This window comes from Schistocerca americana, chromosome X (assembly GCF_021461395.2).
Source record: "Schistocerca americana isolate TAMUIC-IGC-003095 chromosome X, iqSchAmer2.1, whole genome shotgun sequence".
NCBI lineage: Eukaryota > Metazoa > Arthropoda > Insecta > Orthoptera > Acrididae > Schistocerca > Schistocerca americana.
In genome coordinates this window covers 606171202-606184134 of record NC_060130.1, presented here as the reverse complement: position 1 = coordinate 606184134, position 12933 = coordinate 606171202, and the positions used below count along the sequence as shown (strand labels likewise).

General features: G+C 42.0%; 1 protein-coding gene across 2 annotated transcripts in view; it reads right to left on the bottom strand.

Annotated features, from left to right (window-relative positions):
* The window catches only part of LOC124555103 (ATP-binding cassette sub-family C member 4-like), a 264506-nt gene that overhangs the window by 129306 nt on the left and 122267 nt on the right, over window positions 1–12933 (bottom strand). For both annotated transcript variants that reach the window (XM_047128901.1, XM_047128902.1), the window contains exon 7: window positions 8931–9069. In XM_047128901.1, the coding sequence (XP_046984857.1) occupies window positions 8931–9069 (139 nt within the window). The remainder of the gene's footprint in view (window positions 1–8930; window positions 9070–12933) is intronic.

The following is a 12933-nucleotide window of genomic DNA, read 5'->3' as shown; positions in this document are numbered from 1 at the left end:
GACTGTGTCTGTGATACAATATCCATCGTCAACGTCTGTGTTCAGGAGTTCTAGGAACCGGAGTGATGCAAAACTTTTTTTGAAGTGCGTAGTTAGTGCTACTGCACCCACTAACAAGAAGAGAAATATTGTAATTTTCCTTATGCAACTTAACTTGTGCATTTAAGACTGGCATTTTAGGATTCATCATTAAAAGTATTTTCTTTTTCCATTTAGAATCCAAAACTACGACGGAATCGTCAACAACGTCTCTAATGTCTTTCGCAAATGCCGAAAGTGGAATTCTGTCAACCTGTACAATTTTATATTTCTTCGAACTACGATCCTGAAGCTGTCACTAAGTTAATCCTGAAATAAAAAATACTGTTTCTTTCAATCGTGATTCACACACCACTCACGAACTAAATTTCAATAGTCTGCTCAATCGGAGGTACCCTAAATTTTGTACTACACGTTACATGCTCCAGTGCTCCACGAATGCACCGAAACAGCAATATAAACGGGAAAATGGCTAATATTTATAAAAGAGTTTCTGCCTTTCCGCTTACTTGAGACTGATGATTTACAGGCATACTAGTTTCCATTTCGACATGACTTGAGGTGATCTACACGCGTACTTGAAAGAAACAGTGTTAATTTTTATTTTCTGATTTTATTAGAATTTAATGACTCGTCAATGGCGAAATCATTATAGACGGAACCCTAACTCAGTTTTGGGTAGATGGGGACTTGGCAGTGATCTTCCAGAAGAAATCTGTCCGACAAACGAATCGAGTGATAAGGAGAACTCGAAATATCTAAATGAGGATGAATTGGCAGAGATTTGAACCTTGTTTCTTCAGAATACTAGTCCTGCGAGTTAAACAGTGCCACAATTCATCTGATCCTCTTAAGTTTCCTAACTTCAATAGATTACCGCGCACCACTCTCTTGGCAGACAATTGCCGTTCACTTTTCGACGTGGAAACCCCTGAATACGAGGCTAGTCTGTTAAAAACAGTGCTACCTTATTCGGTTTATCCCTAGTGTATAAAACTGTTTTGTAAGAAGTTATTTAATAATATGAAGTGTTAGTGCTACACTGAGGATTCATTTTTCACTCCCAGTCACTGCTCACGCTACACAAACCTTATTGCAGAACGTAACACTACACACTACTGCTGACATCAGGACTGCAGAGACGATTCCAGAATGAGATTTTCACTTTGCAGCGGAGTGTGCGCTGATATGAAATTTCCTGGCAGATTAAAACTGTGTGCCGGCCCGAGACTCGAACTCAGGACCTTTGCCTTCCGCGGGCAAGTGCTCTTCCAACCGAGCTACCCAAGCCCGGCTCACGAGTCCTCCTCACAGATTCAGTTCTGTCAGTGCCTCGTCTCCTACCTCCCAAACTCCACAGAAGCTCTTCTGCGAACCTTGCAGAAGACTAAGTTCGAGTCTCGGTCCGGCACACAGTTTTAATCCGCCAGGAAGTTTCCTACAGAGACGATGTTTGGCTTCCATTTTGTTTACCATAACTTCCCATCTGCTAGCCTGAAAAACCGAATCAGTATCTTTCTATAACAAGAGAAATCAGAAAAGAAAAAAAGGAGCAAAAAAAAAGCGGTCTGAAAGTGTTATGTGAAATAATTCGAGTTTCATTATTACTGTCACTATTATTATTATTATTGTCGTTGTTATTTACTTGTGTTACATTTTATACCAGTCCCCTACACCGTGTTGTCTACGTAATCCTCCACTGTATTGCTTAACTTTTTGCTTTTTTACCTGCCTTTTTTGCTAAGTTTGTTTTAGTCATCTTTTTAGTCGCCTTGGTTAATTTATTGTGCAGTTTTATTCCTTGGTTGGAAGTGCTGTTTTTGAGTTTTATATTTATTCTTTCTTGGTAGAAGTAAGTTTATTCTAGATCTTGTTCCATGGTCGTAGACAGAACTGTTTGCGAAGTAACTGTCAATTTAATTTTTTATATGCACAACTGATAGGTAAATATACTCACATGGTATAATTAAAATCGACAGTGTTTTGAACAATTTTTACAATGAAATAGATTACTATTTTTAATTATTATTTTTAAGGCCCTTTTCTGTGATTTGAAAAATCTTTATATTTTGCACATTTGTTCCTAGAAAAGAATTCGGCTGCTAAGAATGGAGTGTATAATCTGAATAGTACGGAGATGGCTGTTGCACACTGATCGTAAGTCCATAACACACTGAAGACATTCTGTTCACAAGTAGCTACGTGCGTTCACACTACTTACCTGGGAGTCAACAGATCTTTCCAGAAATTTGTGTGTTTGTTACATAGTGTATAGTGATGCCTTCTACATTTCATTTAATAGTGTTACTTTTCCTCTTCAAACTGAAATGTATGGCATTTGTTTTTTTCTGTTACATGTCACTTTATTAAATATTGACCACTTGTAAACTTAACTGAGTGTTCCTTTTTTGGCTGTAAGGAGTTCTCTTGTTTTCTCAGTGACAATAGGCTGCTGCCATCAGGAAAGATTTGTTTCCCCATGACTGATACTACTGGGGAAGTCACTGATGTATACAGGGTGTTACAAAAAGGTACGCCCAAACTTTCAGGAAACATTCCTCACACACAAATAAAGAAAAGATGTTATGTGGACATGTGTCCGGAAACGCTAAATTTCCATGTTAGAGCGCTTTTTAGTTTCGTCAGTATGTACCGTACTTCCTCGATTCACCACCAGTTGGCCCAATTGAAGGAAGGTAATGTTAACTTCGGTGCTTGTGTTGACATGCGACTCATTGCTCTACAGTACTAGCTAGCATCAAGCACATCAGTACGTAGCATCAACAGGTTAGTGTTCATCAAGAACTTGGTTTTGCAGTCAGTGCAATGTTTACAAATGCGGGGATGGCAGATGCCCATTTGATGTATGGATTAGCACGGGGCAATAGCCGTGGCGCGGTACGTTTGTATAGAGACAGATTTCCAGAACGGAGGTGTCCCGACAGGAAGACGTTCGAAACAATTGATCGGCGTCTTAGGGAGCACGGAACATTCCAGCCTATGACTCGCGACTGGGGAAGACCTAGAACGACGAGGACACGTGCAATGGACGAGGGAATTCTTCGTGCAGTTGACGATAACCCTAATGTCAGCGTCAGAGAAGTTGCTGCTGTACAAGGTAACGTTGACCACGTCACTGTATGGAGAGTGCTACGGGAGAACAAGTTGTTTCCGTACCATGTACAGCGTGTGCAGGCACTATCAGCAGCTGATTGGCCTCCACAGGTACACTTCCGCGAATGGTTCATCCAACGATGTGTCAATCCTCATTTCAGTGCAAATGTTCTCTTTACGGATGAGGCTTAATTCCAACGTGATCAAATTGCAAATTTTCACAATCAACATGTGTGGGCTGACGAGAATCCGCACGAAATTGTGCAATCACGTCATCAACACAGATTTCCTGTGAACGTTTGGGCAGGCATTGTTGGTGATGTCTTGATTGGGCCCCATGTTCTTCCACCTACGCTCAATGGAGCACGTTATCATGATTTCATACGGGATACTCTACCTGTGCTGCTAGAACATGTGCCTTTACAAGTACGACACAACGGTCTCCTGACCTCAACCCTCTTGACTTTCATTTATGGGGGCATTTGAAAGCTCTTGTCTACCCAACCCCGGTACCAAATGTAGAGACTCTTCGTGCTCGTATTGTGGATGGCTGTGATGCAATCCGCCATTCTCCAGGGCTGCATCAGCGCATCAAGGATTTCATGTGACGGAGGGTGGATGCATGTATCCTCGCTAACGAAGGACATTTTGAACATTTCCTGTAACAAAGTGTTTGAAGTCACGCTGGTACGTTCTGTTGCTGAGTGTTTCCATTCCATGATTAATGTGATTTGAAGAGAAGTAATAAAATGAGCTCTAACATGGAAAGTAAGTGTTTCCGGACACATGTCCACATAACATATTTTCTTTCTTTGTGTGTGAGGAATGTTTCCTGTAAGTTTGGCCGTACCTTTTTGTAACACCCTGTATAAGGTACAGTATTCATCCTAATATGCTACTGTGAGGAACAATTATATTTATATATTGCGCCTTTAATAGTTGTTTCACTAACAGTTTAGTCTTATTTGTGTTGTCACTACTCTTCATAGCGTTCATAAAGCTACCATTAGACACAAGTGCAAATACACATTGATCAATAATGGGGCAGAAAACATTCCACTGCGTTCTGAAGGAACCATATTCCCAGTCACGTGAAGTGATTGAGGAAATACCGCGAAAAACCCAACCCGCAGTGACAGGAAGAGGAGCTGAACGCCGTTCGTCCACGAGAAGAGGCCAGTGTGTTAACCTCTGCGCCACCTACCTCGATAAGGTTGTACGAAGCAGTGTCATAAAACTTACTGTCATCCACTACGGACGACCTTGATACGACTAACAAATGATGGACCAGTAACGTGCTTATGGTTAAGATCATAAGGCTGAATCGATGCTAAACTACCGCGATGGTACTAGAACTCAGAAAGTGCAATGTCCACCGTAGCTGAGCGAGGAGCAGTTTTCTAATCCCACTCAGACCATCCTGAATGAGATTATTCTAGGGATGTCGTAAACAGCTTCAGAAGAACATTGAGATGGTTTCTTCAACAGGTCTCGGTTAGATCCACCCCCTCAACATGGTCTGAGTTTGTTCAAAATGGTTCAAATGGCTCTGAGCACTATGGGATTTAACATCTGAGGTCATCAGTCCCCTTGAACTTAGAACTACTTAAACCTAACTAGCCTAAGGACATCACACACATCCATGCCCGAGGCAGGATTCGAACCTGCGGCCGTAGGTCTGAGTTTGTGCTCCACTTGTTATGTTCTCATTGTCGACGGGACAACTTACAGAACCTTCCTTATTCAGTTCACATTCAGGGTCGCAATACAAGCTGGTAAAACGATGTGAAGATAAAATGTATGCCGCGCAGGATTAGCCGAGCGGTCTAAGGCGCTGCAGTCGTGGACTGTGCGGCTGGTCCCGGCGGAGGTTCGAGTCCTCCCTCGGGCATGGGTGTATGTGTTTGTCCCTAGGATAATTTAGGATAAATAGTGTGTAAGCTTAGGGACTGATGACCTTAGCAGTTAAGTCCCATAAGAATTCACACACATTTGAACATTTTTTTAGAAAATGTATATCGGAAAACACATAATCATTTTTCCTTTTCCTTTACTGCTTTTCTTGAAGAAAGCTATCCACATCCAGCCGGATGGTTTTCTGCGTGACGAAAACGGTGTTGTGTTATTATGTAATGCGGCTTTACGATAACTATATTTCCGTAAAGTACCATTACATGTTCTTAGCGAATTTTCAGGCCCAGGGCGGAGTTTCGGAATTTGTTCGACTAGGTCTCCAGTCAGTATTTCGCTGCGTTAATCTGGAAAGAGCTCCGTATCTGGAAATTTTCTAGTAATCCTAATGTCAAAAGAGAATATAAAATAACGACGCAGGACAGTCGGATTAATCGAAAAATTGAAAGTGAGGAGTTTTCATACAACTGAACTAAGAAAGAATTCGTAGTGTTGTAAAATAAAAGTTGGGAACATAATGGAGTCCTGGGCAGTTACTTTTTGTCTTGTATTAGCAGCTCAATTTAGCACCAATGTCTACGCAACTGAAGATACATTAGGTTATTATTTATCAACGGCAAAAATTGTAGAAGATAAGAACAGCTAAAATTCGAGCAAAATAATTAATATTCCTGAAGATAACATGCGAGCTTAAACTGAGTTCTGTTATGATGTACGTACGACAATTGGTGAAGCCTCAGCACTCAGTCTAACAACAGCACAGATATGCGAATCGACGTAGAAAAATGCCCATTAAACTAACAAGGATCCGCCTGAGCAGTCTCGTTTAGGGAAGCTTACAAAGCAGAAAATTGTTTTCGAGGAATAAACAGAGGCGATGATTACAATTTCACCTCCAGAGATAGCCAAAATGTGTGTGACTTTATAAAAGTGACAGAGCAGTAAGTTCTTAATTGTTTTCTTCAACATCGAGAGCTAAACGGTTGTTATGTTAGAAGGGACAGCGTTTTGTACTCAGACGTACAAATTTATTCAGTTTTACGTCAGGGCTAACGCTGTTGTCGATATGAGAGAAGGGTGAATTGAGAAAGGGAAAAAAAACATTGATAATCACCAGCTCAGCTGCTAAAATCCATTGATAGCGAGCTGGAGATAATCCTCTTAGACAGTGAGGTTTTACAGAGTGTACGATGTTCATCGTTTGATCCGTGGTTGTTGACTGCACAGGCCAACTTTAGTGGGGGTCTTGAGAGAAATCACGTTTTATCAGTCACATTGTCATTAAAAGCAAGGAAATATGCATAAGCAGGTCGTATTATTTATCGCTGATGCTTATAAATAGTAAAGACGTAACACGAAGTACGTTTGCAGCCTCTCTTAAAACAATAAGTACGCATGAGACTTCAGCTTGCTGTACTTCTACGTTTGTAATTAGAAAATCACTGTTTTTCATCTCATCTTCTAGTTGTGAGCATGATAACTGTTCTCCGATGAAGCACGACATTAAAGGGAAACGGCGAATGTTCCGCGCTAATCACTAAGTCAATATGCACTAAAACGCCAAAGAAACTGGTATAGGCATGTGCATTCAAATACAGAGATATATAAACAGGCAGAATACGGCGCTGCGGTCGGCAACGCCTATATAAGACACGTGTCTGGCGCAATTGTTAGTTACTGCGGCTACAATCGCAGGTTATCAAGATTTAAGTGACTTTGAACGTGGTGCTATAATCGATTCACGAGCGATATGACACAGAATCTCCGAGGTAGCGATGAAGTGAGGACTTACCCGTACGACCATTCCACGAGTGTACCGTCAATATCAGGAATCCGGTAAAACATCAAATCTCTGACATCGCTGGGGCCGGAAAAAGATACAACAAGAACGGAACCAACGACGACTGAAGAGAATCGTTCAACGTGACAAAAGTGCAACCCTTCCGCAAATTGCTTCAGATTTCAATGCTGGACCATCAACAAATGTCAGCGTGCGAACCATTCAACGAAACATCATCGATATGGGCTCTCGGAGCCGAAGATTCCACTCTTGTACCCTTGATGACTGCACGACGCAAAGCTTTACGCCTCGCCTGGGCCCGTCAACACCGAGACTGGACTGTTGATGACTGGAAACACGTTGCCTGTGATCGGACGAGTCTCATTCCAAATTGTATCGAGCGGATGGACGTGTACGGGTATGGAGACAACCTCATCAATCCATGGACCCTGCATGTCAGCAGGGGAATGTTCAAGCTGGTGGAGACTCTGTAATGGTGTGGGACGTGTGCAGTTGGAGTTACACGGGAGCCTTGATACGTCTAGATACGACTCTGACAGGTGACACTTACGTAAGCATCATGTCTGACCACCTGTATCCATTCATGTTCATTTTGCATTTCGACGGACTTGGGCAATTCCAGCAGGACAATGCGACAGCCTACACGTCGCGAACTGCTACAGAGTGGCTCCAGGAACACTCTTCTGAGTTTAAAAACTTCCGCTGGCCACCAAACTTCCCAGACATGAATATTATTGAGCGTGTCTGGAATGCCTTGTAACGTGCTCTTACGGATTTATGGACAGTTATGCAGTATTCATGGTGTCAGTTCCCTCCAGCACTACTTCAGACATTAGTCGAGTCCATCCACGTCATCTTGTGGCATTTCTGCGCGCTGGCGGGGACTCTGCACGATATTAGGCAGGTGTGCCAGTTTCTTTGGCTCTTCAGTGTATTAGACCCTCACGGAAACATTACGTCAGTTTTGTTACGGGGATCGTATTTTTGAAGTATTCTTTATATTGGTTACTCGATTCTGTGATTTAGCATTTCGTATCACTTCTTATATCTGTCGTATGTAGGGAGTAACATCCCTTCCATAGACAGATCGTCACAGAGTTATGTTCCACCTGCAAACGCAGTGTAGTTGAGAGCACCCTTATGTTTTCTTGTCTCGTCAGTAACGGAACTCTGCAACTACTATCCGTAGGATTCGTCAGTCCATCTGACGGGCTATTTCGTTGCTTTTCATCATAACGCGCTTTTATCTATTTGGCAGTGTTGAAGTCAGTTCTATTACTGCGTCTGTTACTTTGCGCCTTTACTTTCGGTTGGACTTTCCACGCTGTTTTCCCCCCATGACAATATCACTACTACATCATAAGATTGCAGAGCTACGGCGTCTCCGTTCGATTCAGTAGCCGAGACCCTCAGTAAAAGCCTTACCACCAGCACGTTGATCCATAACAATTTAATCATCAGGGAACGACTGTCAATCAGACCTGGGGACGTTACAATTACTGAACTAACGTTTTGTTTTGCTTTATTTCGGTCTGTTAATTTTATCAGAAATTGAGTGAGAACAGACGTATAAATTAATTACCAGTTTGATGAAATTGAAAATATATAATGGACACTGATTAGCAGTAAGAGCACCGAGCGCCATTTTGCTGTTCGTTGTTAAATTTGTTTTAACTGGGAACTCCAGATGGCTGTAGTTTCTAAACGTTTCAGTCGCTTCACACTTCAGTTCACGATGATTTTTCTCGTTTTACCAGACAATTTCAAAAACTACTATAATGTAATTATAGAAAGTATTTTCATGTAACTAAACAAAAAATTGATACGTGCACTCTTAGTTGGGAATATTAATGTCTGTTGATTAATAAACAAACATTGTTTTCAAAATAGTTTTCAGTTTTATTTTGTAAGAAACTATGAATCACTTCCTGCCCCATTTCCACAAAATTAATAAAAGTCCCCCCCCCCCCCCCCCCCCCCCCCCACAGATTCTGGGTATGCGTTCACACGAAGTTAAGATAAGTTAAATGAATATGACTGTAGTATTAAAGAAGTCATACTTTACCTTGTTCGGCTTAATCACATTTCCAAACATCCAGTAAGAAAACAGGGTCACAAACGTGGATATTCTCTCGATGAAAACGATCGAAGATATTATAAAGGCTCTCAAATATGCAGACTGGACGATTTTGCTTATCTCCTTCCTGGAATAAAAATACCGCATGATTAGCTATTCATTGTATGTGGCAACTGCGTTGCGACTTCCCACTTAATTTCCAAATAATTTTCCTTTCGTAACAGTCAGGAGAATACGTATTTAAAAGTATTTTCAGCTACTTTACCTGTTTCCGGATTGTGTGAAGCTGTGGTACTAATTTTGACTTATTTATTGTTCGCTAACCGTCTATTGCATGGCTTAGTGACTTCGGAAAAGTCAAATTAAAAATAGAAAATTGTTGGGTGCCTTCCTTGTTTGATCCTAGGTTTTCCTTCTCTGGCGTTGGCGTGACTTTTATCCATGGAAATTTTTTCGGATATGAAAGAAAACCGAAGTTACACAATGCCTCAAATCATATGTCAGCTTATAACAGGCTGGGTGAGACAGTATACACATCAGAGATCTGTATTCAGTAAAGTATCGTGCTGCTGAAAACTAACTATCGTTTAAAGTTCAGTTTTACTTTTCTTGGTCGGTTTCTCTAAAGGCGTCGTCTACGTATTGTTTTAACATTAAGGTGTGGTGCTCTCCACACTTACCAGCACTTACTTCACCCTCTATTTCGATACAAGTTGCTGCCTATTCCACTTTACAGAGCAGGCAAATATATGCCTTTTGCGTTCTTGGTTGAGGTTTCTTGTCAACGAGCGACTGCACTGTCATTAGCTCGCTTTCCACAGATACTAAAGACGGTAGTCATTGGACCTGCGATTAGGAGGAAGGGAAGACGATTAGAGTTTAATGCCCTGTCTACGTCGTGGTAACTGGAAATGTAGCACATGGTAGGATTTAGCCAGATGAGGAAGAAAGAGCCCATAAGACCAGTTCAAGCATTCAGCTCAAAACTATTTGGGTACGACCCAAAGTACCTCCATAAAGATCTCCGTCAGGAATCCAGTGTCATAATAACTGTTCCACAATACTGTTCGACTAACTTACTTTTCGCATCACCAGCTTCCGGAACGTTGTAAATTGCTCGTACGTGAAAGATGCTTAAATCAACAATTTTTACCATTTTACGAAGAGTAAATCGAAAAAATGGGTTTTCTATATCGCTTATGGGCGTTGAACATATTAACTAGGCTATTACGTATCTTTTGTTGTGATCAGTCCTGTGGTTGGGAGACTGACATAATGATAATTATGGAGGTGATAAGCTCTTTGTCCTGATTCTGTGCTCGAAGGATTAAAATTTTTGAGCTGAAATCTGTCTTTCCGAAAAAAAAAATACATCTGACTGCAGGTTTCATGGGAACTCAGCTGAATGTTAGTGTATCATTGGCACAATATTTCGTTAATGCACCTCTTAATAGACTGAGTCGTCAGGTGAAATGCTCTCCTGGCCGTTTTGCCCTTTGACTCCTCCCACGATCTTTCTGTAGTTCTGTTGATATTCTTTTGTTTGCTGCCCTCTACCCATATCTGGACCCGATTTCGGAGAATTCTGTACGTTCGAAGAATGGAAAATGGTTGCCTTGACTCGCGAGCCGTGGTGCATGCTGGTACACATCGATGACATTATAAGGTGATATATGCCACTTGCCATCAGGGTACCGTTCTGGCGGGTAGTAGTTCGTTTGGGTACTGTTTATATGGGTTAATGTGAGGTGTCTGACATATAATATTCACCTATTGGAGAATTATAAGGAAAGCTTCCGTACGATTATGCACATCTGTTTGTTCGCCCACAGTAGCCCACAAGAGAGCTGAGGCTTCACAATGACAAAGCAATAGTTCATAGCTCCAGAGTTCTGTCAGAATGGCGTGAGGAACGCTCCACGGACACGAGAGTATATCTGTTACTCAGCTCCTGGACGCCTGGCCACAATGCTGTTGTGCACATATAGAACGCCTTCGAGCGAGATGTCCAATTCCAACCAGTCAACGTGAGTTAAGCACTCATGTATCAGCACGGTTTCCCAACGCCATAGGTCTCTTGGAGTACATGCTACGATGCACTGCCGCCATTTTCAGATCAATGGACGTGTTACACGCTACTAGGTAGCTGTCTCTAATTAATCTGTTTGTAAACTTAAGACCGGCAGTGAAATCTGCTAGTTTCTCTCTGTTAATTGTGAATATTCAGAATTCATTGACTGTCTTCGTCCCTTAGCAACCTTATAAACCCGTTTCAAGTCACTATTCATTTTGTTCAGCTGATCTCCCAAGCCTTTTGCCTCTCTCAGAATTATGATGTCGTTGGCAAACTTCGAAGGTTTGATTTCTTCTCCCTGAATTTTAATTTCCTTTTCCTTGGTCGCAGAAAGTACGCGGCGGGTTCAATAAATAATGCAACACTTTTTTCTGAAAGCAGGAATACTGGGAGGGCCAGTCGGAGGCAACGTCGTACTGCTTCCCGCACCTCATTGGGCCAAACAGATGGGACTCGAAAGGTGCGAGATCTGGAATGTAGGGTTGATGGGAAAGAACAGTCCAATGAAATTTTGTCAGCTTCTCTTGGATGCGCAGACTTGTGTGAGGTCTTGCGTTGTCATGGAGAAGAAGAAGTTCTTTTGCATTTTTGTGTCGACAAACTCGCTGAAGTCGTTTCTTCAAATTCCTGATGGTAATACAATACAGTTCAGAGTTGATCGTTGCACCATGAGGGAGGACAACAAACGGGATAACCCTTCAGAGTCCCAGAAGACCGTCGCCATGACTTTACATGATGAGGGTGCAGCTTTGGACTTTTTCTTCGAAGGAGAGATGATTTGGCGCCACTCCATGGATTGATGTTTGGTTTCCGGCTCTAAGTGGTGAACCCACGTTTCATCGCCTGTGACGATGTTCGAAGAAAGTTGTTACTATCAGCCTGGTAACGCGCAAGCAATTCCGCGAAGATGGCCCTTCATTGCTCTTTATGGTCTTCTGTTTGGCGGCGAGGTACCAAGCGGACACACACTTCTGCGTACCCCATCTGGTGGACGAGTGTGTCATCACTACCAACAGAGACGTCCAGTTGAGCAACGAGGTGTTTATGATCCATCGATCACGTCGAATGAGAGTGTCAGCACGTTCCAACCTTGCAGGAGTCACAGCAGTGTGCGACCAGTCGGCACGCGAAAGATCGGACAGGTTTGCGCGACCTTGTTGCGATGATGACAGACGCCTCGCCCAACGACTCAGCGTACTTTTGTTCACTGTCAGGTCTCCGCTGACATTCTGCAAGCGCTTATGAATATCTACGATGCTCTGGTTTTCCGCCAAAAGGACTTCAGTAACAGCTCTCTGCTTGGAACGCATCATTATTATCGACGCTATTTTGAATGCTACGTATAGCACCACCACATACCGGAAGTTCTTGGATCTATAGGGGCTGAAGCAGAAATATTCCACTATGTCCCAAAGCAAATTCCACAGTTTTTCAATCGAAATTGACCGAGAAAAAAAAATTCGTTGCATTACTTATTGGACGTCCCTCGTATATTCCATTTACTGTATCTTCATTTTGACCGAATTTTACAAATGCTTCACCTTCCTCTATCCGATGTCACGCTCAGTCCGTGGTCACATGCTTCTCTGAATTTACTCATTGTTAAAATTCCATCCATGTGCTGTATAACGCATACTATGCGTTTAATTTTCTTTGATGAAGTGTATCAAGAATTTTTTGGGTACCAAAGTAAAGTTCTAAGGAATTATACTTTTCATATGTTATGATAAACATTGACAACTCTGAACACTTAATATGAGAGCTACTACTGTACTCCTCTGATGTCAGCTACTTTCAAATTGACACTCATCATTCGGGAATAATGCTCCTTGTTCTGACTGCCAATCTTATCTGAGAAGTTATACCATGCAATGGTAGGTTTGTTAATAGTCTGTAGACAGAGATTATGTCAAACAC